At 38.5% G+C, this 10000-nt stretch overlaps 2 protein-coding genes across 3 annotated transcripts in view; one reads left to right on the forward strand and one right to left on the reverse strand.

The window, feature by feature from the left end:
* The window catches only part of LOC122264251 (uncharacterized), a 6045-nt gene extending 5810 nt beyond the window's left edge, over positions 1-235 (forward strand). The window contains exon 4 of the mRNA XM_043033052.2: positions 83-235. Within this exon, the coding sequence (XP_042888986.2) occupies positions 83-93 (11 nt within the window). The 3' untranslated portion in view covers positions 94-235. The remainder of the gene's footprint in view (positions 1-82) is intronic.
* Positions 236-1672: 1437 nt separating this feature from the next.
* Positions 1673-10000, reverse strand: part of LOC122264257 (cartilage oligomeric matrix protein) — a 16473-nt gene continuing 8145 nt past the window's right edge. Inside the window, exons 2-13 of one of the 2 annotated variants that reach the window (XM_043033073.2) lie at positions 8815-9006; positions 7939-8710; positions 6479-6606; positions 6133-6342; positions 5680-5839; positions 5372-5549; positions 4962-5243; positions 4247-4359; positions 3742-3829; positions 3451-3616; positions 2970-3204; positions 1673-2022 (exon numbers count right to left, since the gene is read on the reverse strand). In XM_043033073.2, coding sequence (XP_042889007.2) covers positions 1985-2022; positions 2970-3204; positions 3451-3616; positions 3742-3829; positions 4247-4359; positions 4962-5243; positions 5372-5549; positions 5680-5839; positions 6133-6342; positions 6479-6606; positions 7939-8710; positions 8815-9006 — 2562 coding nt within the window. In that variant the 3' untranslated portion in view covers positions 1673-1984. Of the gene's footprint in view, positions 2023-2969; positions 3205-3450; positions 3617-3741; positions 3830-4246; positions 4360-4961; positions 5244-5371; positions 5550-5679; positions 5840-6132; positions 6343-6478; positions 6610-7938; positions 8711-8814; positions 9007-10000 lie in introns of both variants that reach the window. The other variant, XM_043033064.2, reaches the window with a different exon arrangement.

Consider the following 10000-nt stretch of genomic DNA (forward strand, 5'->3'; position numbering starts at 1 on the left):
CCTAACAATTTCTTAACATTAAATTTGTAATGAACCTGTATACAAATAAATCCCAATTTCTTTTCTGGAATTGTCATTACAGGCCATAGGTAAGCAACCAACTTGGCTGCTGAGGAAAACCAGAGTGAGAATTCTTCGTTCTGAGGCGCAGCTGTTACATGGGTCCAGTCCAGCCGTTAGAACTGACTTCGATAATTGCCATGTTAACATTTCCGAAATAAAGTTAAATTCCTTCTTTATCACTTGTCAATCTAACCGCACAGTGCAGGAAAATGAATGTCTATAAACTACACACCAAGGCCCTAAGGTCGATACTCAAATTTTAATAAACAATATCCACTTATTTCAGGTTCAGCGTAATAAGACTTGAGTTTCATATGTAAAAAGTCTTTCACTTTGAAGATTCAATTGGTAATATCTTAAATACACCATACCTTATTCACTGTCGAAAGCAGAATCACTAACAATGCTATTTTGAGTTACTTGCATTAGTACACATATTTGAGATATATATTGAGTAATGAATGTTATTAACACGTCAAAGTTTACAAACAATGAAAACCTGTGTAACAACCGATATAAAGTGCTTAATCGTAATTGAATAATAGAATTTGGACATCTGAATTAGCTACAATATTTACAGTAAGATTTAAGCAGAGTATAGAGATGACAGGGCTTTTCTCGCTAGACTTTTATATTGATACAACTATCTTTTTGTTTTTTTATTTATTCTATTTCAGTTTAGAGAAAACGTATGGAATATAAGTACAAAATGACTCGTATACTAAGTGCGATCTCGGTTTGAATATATACGGTTTCTGTATAAAATATCTAGTGCAGATATGTGGCGACTTTTACAATTTAAATTTTTGGGAATTGGTAAAAAAAAAAAAAAAAAAGGCATTCAAAAATTCATCCTCACTATGACGAAAAATGTTTTCTGGTGAAAAAAAAAGGAATATAAGCCGGGAATCTGTACAATAATACGTAGAATGCTGTATTAGATTAAATCCCTTATATTCACTGCATTATAACTCTTCTCTCGTATCTATCTACTGATAATGGGACATCTATCTTACAGAATATTTTGAATAGATAGGGACAAATGCTTTATCAAACTTTTTTTTAGCATTTTTTTTTAACTACAAATTGATTTATTTCTTCGGACTCGGATGAATGTTACACTTATAAGACACGAGAATTTTGTAAAATATAGTTTAGAAACCAGTATTTTTTCCATAATCCAGATCAGACTTCGTTAAATGCCATTATACTTGATTATTATAATAAATATGCAAATGTAAACAAACCATTTAGTATACTGACTTTGATTGGGACCCCACTAAATTGTTTAGGTTTCTGTAAAGTCCCAGGATCATTACGAAGGTGAAGCAAGTCGTTTTGATACCAGTGACGATATCGGGAAAATATCATGCCAGTGCAAAATTTTCCTTGAAAAATTACCCAAGACTACCTAGCACTTTACAGTACTTTTGTTCTATTTGTAAATAGTTCATAACACATCCACAGTTCCCACGTTCAGCTACCCTCTCCAATGACACACGGATATTTTAGCAACGAAAACTGTTCAAAATATCATTTTCGTTGCGTATATGCCAGAACAATAATATTAGATGATTTTGTTCGAAATTCACAGGGTATTAAAAACAACTTTGATTTTTGAGACTTTACTTAATAATCATCGTTCTTGTAGGACATACCTTGTAAGCATGATAAACAAGCATAATGAGTGACGATTTTAAAGTCACTTATTCACAGATACAGGACAGAAAAAAATGGTTTTCCCCTCAACCACTTTTAGAGCACTGTACCAGGATATACAAATAAATATATTCATGAGAAAAATATATTGAATTTGGAATAGTATACATTAGACTGAGTTTGCATAGTAGACTAGAAGCACCTTTAAACTGGATTTAGAGGAGGGGGGGGGGGTTCTCTGCCCCCTGAAATCACTGCCTTGTTAAATATTTAGGATAGCCATGGCTTCGGGTACATCATCTGTGTGGGAGAGAGAATACTAAATATCAATACAGGACCTCTTTATGTACAGGACTTGTAAAAACCTTTATATGCATACTGATATGCCCTATCATAATCAACAATTGTATTACATAGCGTCAAAACGGCCCTATTATTACTGAAACTTCTGGGAAGGTCACTAAAATTTATTTGTCTTTCAAAATTTGGGCATAGAATTTGAGAACTTATGAACTGTGAATGGAAGACAGTCATTGCAGCTTGCACCCAGCCAGTATGTATCATACACGCAGCGTCTGTTTATGCGATTTCTGTGAAATATAAATTTCATGCAATATGAGTGTTAAGTAGGACGGCCAGGAGGGATAGGATAGGCAGGTGCAGCTGCTCTGATAGGACACCGCGAGACCTGTAAAAATGCAACTTTTCTTTGTTTATCGTCCATGCTCTTGCAATGATTCGTTTGAATATTGCAATGTGTGCTGTTATAATCACATCATATTTAAATATATCTTCAACAGTAATTTGATGCATCAATTAACCAGGGGCCCACATCTGCCTTGGGCCCGGTTCGGGTCGGCTCTCATGGTGGTAGATCGCACAGGTGTTCTGTTGCAGTAGAAGGATACTGAAAAACAAACAAACAATTTAATCAATAACACCAGATAATGTGGTGACGCCAGTGACCGTTGGAAAGCATACTTCTACGGTGCCGGTTTGCTTGAGACTGTCTGTAACCTTTGTCTGTTTGAAGAATAGTGCACAGATTGCCAGAAGGCACCTGAGTTTAAAATCTAATTTCTGCCCCTTAGCTAAAGTTAAAATCATCATAGGCATGTATTGTACAAAAGGTTAAGTTTGAGGGAAATGGAAGTGGTGCTTTGAAATAGCAAAGCTGGTGCAATTTTTTCTTTTTTTTTTTTACAGGGAAATGATATATCCAGAACAGATAAGAGAGTTACAAGTACCATTACAAGTATACTTCATGTTGGACCAGATGATTTTTTCTTGAGAGAAGCAGAATAATCCCAGTCGGCCTCCTTGCAGTGTTTTATCATAAATGTTGCCAGAGTCCATGACCTGGCTATCACCTTTGTACAAGTAAAGCCTCATGGTGCCGATACCAGGACGGTGGTGAAGCTTCCAGCGGTATGCCACATGAGGCATCCATCCAATGCTGCCGTCATGCCAAAGCAACGTTGCCTGAAATGCAAAATTCAAAACACTAAATTTGTCCTGAAATTTGGATAATAATGACCAGTCAAGACAACAAGAAAACGTAGTGTCAGCGGAGCAAAGAAAGATCAAACTCAAGCAAATATCAATCAAACTGATAGGAAAAAAAAAACGATTCTGAATTGAGGTACAAAATTAAAGCAGTAAGTAAGACAAAATTTACAAAGATCTACTTCCATATCTACCGTGACATTACAACAGTCCCGTTCCTACCTGATTTGGCGTGGAACCAGTGAACCACAGTGCATTCCTGAGGGCGGTGCCAGGACCTGTGCTGGAGTTGATCAGCTTCAGTGTAAAACCTTTCTCCGCTTGGCTATACACATATTGTGCGGCCTTCTTCCACATCAGGACGTAGAACTTAGCATTGCTTTGGTAGCTGTAGGGACCAAATTTATATCAACTGATATCAATCAAGTCTTTCCTATGTTAAAAAAATAAATAAATAAAAATTAAATAAAATAAAATCGAACTTGACCCCAGTACCCTAGGAAATTGGCTTACCTGAATACAAAGCCGACAAAGTCGTCATCGCCTTCGTCTTCAATAAAGAAAGTCCCCTCAAAGTCCACATTACCCATCGCGTGATGACCTTTAGTAATAGTAGTAATAATAGTGGTAAAAGTAATAGTAGTAATAATAGTGGTAATAGTAATAGCAGTAATGGTAGTAGTAAAAGTAATAGTAGTAATAATATAATAGTGGTAATAGTAATAATAGTGGTAATGATAATAGCAGTAATAAGAGTGATGATAATAATAGTACTAGCTTCATCAAAATAGTAACATCACCATAATGGTAGTAACATCATAATAGTAACATCACAGTAGAAGTAGTAATCAGTCTAGCTGATTTTATGGTGACAAAGACCTTGGAGAAAATACTGACTGAAAACAATACTGGCCAGTGTACATGAGTGTGCAATTGCAATCCAATCTGGAATCGATTTATATTTAGAACCATCTAGAAATCGAAGAAGAAAAAAACTGGATTCGGTTTGACCACATACCCAATACTAGAGCTGGGTCAGAGTTCACCAGTTGGTGAATCTCTCCACCGTCATCATATGTGACCCATACTGGAGGCGTGTCTACCGTGTCTAGGGCTATTGATTGGAGGCGTCTGTGGGAGTATAATGGAAATCAGGTAAATTTGTTTTATCAATTATCTTCAATGCGATAACAGAGGTCATAATTTCCGTTTCAATTTGCTATTTTCTCCCCCATAGCGACAACTGTCATTTGTACCTGGTTTTGTAAGAATCCCGAAATGTGAACGTGTCTCTCGTTAAACTTGTAATATTACTCATCTATGGTACAAAACCATGGGTTAACTAATGATTCCTTTACGATTTACTCCTAAATTCTAACATATAAGTGATGTCAGTATTTACAAGTTTTGACAGAACTCTAAATAAGGATCTTTGACTAACCATGAAACAGGATGTCTTATAACTTGGATTTGAGGTCTCGAGTTTGAGCATTTAACTGAAGGCATTGAATTAAAGACAATTTACGATGCATTGGAGTTTATAAACCCCTAAGCCCTATATAAAGGACCGTACAAGACGCTTTTAAAAACTAGAGAGGTCATTCGTTAAATATCACTTAATCTCATGGATTAAGGATGCTGTTTTTACCGCTGTCTGCACTCTCAAAACCCTTCTACAGTGACAAAACGGAAAAAGACCTGAAAACTGTCTCGTTCACAGCAAATGCTCTTACCTAAAGTCTGTCGAATGCACACGAGAATTATTGACACAGTTGTCATTCGCATCAGCAATCTTATCGCCATCAAAGTCCTTGACACAAGCATCACCACGCCCATCCCCGTCACTGTCCGTCTGGCTAGGATTCGGGATCAGGACACAGTTGTCACTCGGGTCATCCACGCCATCATTGTCACTGTCTGCATCACAGGCATTACCAATACTATCACCATCTGTATCTAACTGGTCACTATTGGCCACAACAGGACAGTTGTCTATGCTGTCCTCCACACCATCCCTGAAAGAACAGTCTTGAAATGTATAATGATCAAAATTAGATTACTGACCTGTCAACCAGGTTACAGATGGTACCAGGTAACAAGTCATTACAAAATCCGAGTCATAGTAGTTACATTACACACATACCGATCCAGGTCAATATTGTTATCACAAGCATCACCTAGCAGATCTTCGTCAACATCCTCTTGCCCAGGATTGCCATTCTGGGGGCAGTTGTCACACTGATCTCCTATACCATCGCCGTCGGCATCACTTTGGTTGGCATTAGCAGTAAAGGGACAAATGTCATCCCCATTGTTAGCGCCTGGTTGATATCGATATATTAAACAAAACAAAACAAAAAAGATTGACGGAGACAATTACGATGATATTAGATTTTTTACATATTTTTACACTAAACTGCTGTTCCAAAGAAACCCAGCACAGCACCTCACCATCGTTATCAATATCGTCGTCGCATTCGTCGCCCACTTTGTCCCCGTCGGTGTCCTTCTGGCTCGGGTTGGACTTGGCTGGGCAGTTGTCACATGCGTCTCCCCATCCGTCATTATCCGTATCCTTCTGCTTGGGGTTGGAGGTCAGGGGACAGTTGTCCTGGAAATGAGTATCATGCTAGATTAATCGAATTAAGAGTAATCCGCGAAGGTTTAACGCTTTAGTGAATGCGTCAGATTTTAACTTGATCTTGCGAAGTTGTATTGTCAAGTTTGTTTATATATGTGGCTCTTCCAGTTTTCGCCCAGCTGAAGGGCTGAGCCAGTAGACAAAGCACCTGAATACTTATCCAGTATTTAACATAGGGTTGACTTTGTATATTTTAGAAACCTAGAATGAAATCTAGCCCAGCACGCCTTATATGATATAATCCACTAAACCTTTTTACTAACTATATGAGTATTCCCATCACCATCAGGATCTGCATCACAAGCATCACCAAGTCCATCACTATCTGCATCCTCTTGACCAGAATTTGGCTTGTCAACACAGTTATCCTGACGGCAATATTTTTCTGGACATTTCAATTCACGGTCTGGGTAGCCATCGTGGTCAGAGTCAGGGGCACACTCACCACTGCCACCCGCAAACCCAACTGGACACTGTATAATGGGAACAAACCACAGAATATTTAATATATATATATCCAGACATCATGATCTTACTCGATATAATCAAGAGGTTCAGAAAAATTTAGGCTACTAAGCACATAACAAAACACATAGATGAGCTTCTTACCTCTGGATACTCGCACACTATTCCATTCCCAGAGGACCCAGAGGGACAAGGGCCACACGTGTAGTAGGGTGCCACAGTCGAAGGCGTGCAGGTAACACCAGGGTGGCACGGAGTCGAATCACAAAGGTCTGCTGAAAGTGGACACTAATTTTATTCTTTATACTTCGCCTACTATCATGAACTCTATTGAAGGGGATAGGGAAGTCTGCACATTAATGCCTATACTTCTGAATATTAGAGTATCATACGAATGCATCAGTACCAACATTTCAGTTTCTGGAAATATAGCCATATTCTGTTAATTCAACGCCACTAACCCGTTGGATATAGGGCATCGACTCCGCCTACTTGGTACACTATATATATATATATTTTTTTTTTTTTTCACAGGGAAGGGGCGTCAATGCGAGATATCTAGCAAGGGCTTTCTCGCACTTTCATCATTCACTTGTCATACTAGAGTCGTTTTAGTGCAAGTCATTCTGTCTATTATATTTTGAGGTTTCTATGTACCACCTTCTCAATCTTGTAATAGACCAATATTGTAGTAAAAAAGATCATATCAGTTCATTATATTTATTACACTAACTCTGACAAAACTATTAGGTTTAAGGAAGGGCAAAAATCAACTATCTTTTCGTAATTCATAAATCCATAAACAAATATGAAATAAACTATCCTCAACATAAAAAAATGGAGATGATGAAGATGAAGGTAGCCTGTCCTGGCGGCTGAAAGTGCCACAGCACAAACCAGACATACTGGCACAGGTTCACATTGCAGACACTGCACGTGGTCTGCTTCTCCCTACTCTTTTCATTCTATTTGCATATCTTGCACCGCTGATACATTTGAGCTCAAGTTCAGCATCATCTTGTGTTTCATCGCCCTCTGATATTAGTGCCGAGTAGTGACTGGATGGGAGCCACTGAAGGCTTTCTCTCCTGCTAGTGCCAGGAGAGGGTTATGCCATCTACGTCTGGGATTTTAAACTAAACCTGTATTACGGTATTAATAATAATGATGATAAGTTTCATAATCTGTCACGAAATATATTTATTACTCTTGGTATGACTGTAAAATAAACAATCATTGAAGATGCATTCATAGAAAAAAAAAGAAAAAAAAAATCACACGCATTGTCCCGAAATTATTATTTAACGTTGCACGTTTACATCACCCGTATCTAATGGCTTAATGGACCTGAATATTTTGCAAAGAATCTAGATCATCATTGAGTTGCACCCTCTGACATCATAAATGGAAAGTTGGTTTGAAACTAGTCAAGGTTATTCTTGAACCAAACAGAACCCAAATCTGTAAACCATACAAGATAGACATATATCGATAGGGTTTTAATTTACGTGAAATCAATCTCAACGATATGCATTTCAATTCTAGACTCTACAGTGAGGCAACTCTATTCACTAACGGAAGACAAAAAAGCTATATTCACTTACCACGAGTAGTGCACATGTCATCTGGTATGTTGCAATTGCTGAAAGGGTAGCCATAAATGAAGTCTCCTATGCCCTCCACACATCTTCCAGCCCCTACAGATTCAACATGCCACCTATAGCCCGCAGGACATACATAATGCACCGAGGTCATATTTCCACCGCTTACAAAGCACTCGAAGTACCACCGTATATGAAGAGGGTCTGGAAAACGCCCCTCTTCGTGGCACTTAAACTGATAATCGCAAGGGTTTTCACATTTTTGCGATTTCTCGTTGAACAAATTGTTATTTTTGCAGATGAAGAACCGTTGCAACCACCCGTGTCTCAGGGGAATACATGTGTAGTATTCATTGCATTTATTCGGGTTAGCAAAACTTCCTGTGTCGGTGCATGGTGGGAAACCTGCATTATTTAGACACTGCGAAGAGGATTCGTCGAAGACCATCCCATCCATACATTTATAGGTAACTGGTTCAGAGTTAACTTCCTTGCAAGAAAAGAACCACTGAGGGTCATAATAGTCCACGCGAAATTCATGAGGCTTTTCACAAGTGCAATTCACAGGGGCTCCTGGATAGCACACCCCCCCTCCAAAGCTTTCTTTATTTATACAAAAGTCGCCCTCGGTGCAGCGACGAGTGAAGATTTGCCCCTGCACGCACATGACTTGAGTCTTGCAATTGGCACACAGGAAGCCATTAGGATTGGTTTCGCACAAGTGCAAGTAAGGATGGTATTCCTCGACGACGCTCCGGGTATGACGCGAGGCACACTGTCAATATTGAATTAAGCAAGATCAATTAGGCATCACAATGTTAGATAAACAATGCTAGGAATCTTAGTCTCTACCAAATAATAAAAAAAAAAAATGCTTACCATAATGTTATCAACGCAAGTCCCAGAAGTGGCATTGTACATGAAGCCTCCGCAGTCCCCTTTAGTTCCCTCGTAGCCGCCCTTTCCGTTGGGGACACAATCTAAGTAGCCCCCACAGGTGCTTGCATCAGGAAACCGCCCCTCCCCTGGGCACTCACTCGTTGCCATGACAACGATAGTCCCTGCAGCCATCTGTGGGTAGAAAGGCGACGTATGAAGAATTATTCAATGATTAACCCTTCCGCGGTGGGTATGTTTCCTTGGGTAGCATCACTTTCATATTGCATTTTGTTGTAATTATAAACTATCTATTCTTTCAGTTGTGTAACTAGGGCATCATACAAGAAGCTAACTGGTATCAGCGTTATAACACTGCCTCATACCATACCAAAAGTCTAGAATATACTAGAAGGCACAGAGTTTCTGAACCCATTGAACAAGTGGAGAGATTTGTTCCCTTGGTCCACACGACGGGCAGGCACTATTTCATTTATGTATTTTAGCGTTCGTCATTTATGTGTTTTGCAACATTCTGAGATTGAAATGTGCCATTCGACAGCCTTCATCAAAATTGTAGTAGACTAAAATTGCAGTATATAGTCTGTATCACTTCATGTTCTTTATCCTCAGTGGGATAGAAGTATTATGGTTTTGTGGGGGGAAAAAGGGCATTTTTTTCGTATTCGTGTACTTTCGTAAACAAAAAAGGAAGAACTATCTCCAATGAAAATAAAATTATAGTAAAGGGTTCAGATTGGATCATTATGTGATTTAAACTTAGTTTTTAGAAGTATTACAGTCTTATGAGAGAAAATAATGCAACTATTTTTTCATGTTGTTGTACTTTCGAAAGAAATAACCATCCCCAACGAAAATATGAAAAGAAATACGAGATGAAATATTCTACTGATATATAAACACACAGACAGCTGCTCATATTATATTAGCAACACAAAAGTCACGTGTGAGTTGCATTGTATAAACACACTGCAATTACACAGACACGTTACGGTATTACGATAAAGCGAAATGCAATGACACTTTTTGAAATCAAGCCAACGAGCCCAGGGAATATTCTGGATACCTGGCGATGAGTGAATAATTTGTGAATGAGTACGTAACATACAGTACGATAAGAACATTTCTGGTGCATTTTCCGAATGATGCCGCGTCACTGAACACTACA

Source organism: Penaeus japonicus, unplaced genomic scaffold, assembly GCF_977035675.1.
Source record: "Penaeus japonicus unplaced genomic scaffold, GWHDUDI00000001_assembly GWHDUDI00000026, whole genome shotgun sequence".
Taxonomy (NCBI): Eukaryota; Metazoa; Arthropoda; class Malacostraca; order Decapoda; family Penaeidae; genus Penaeus; species Penaeus japonicus.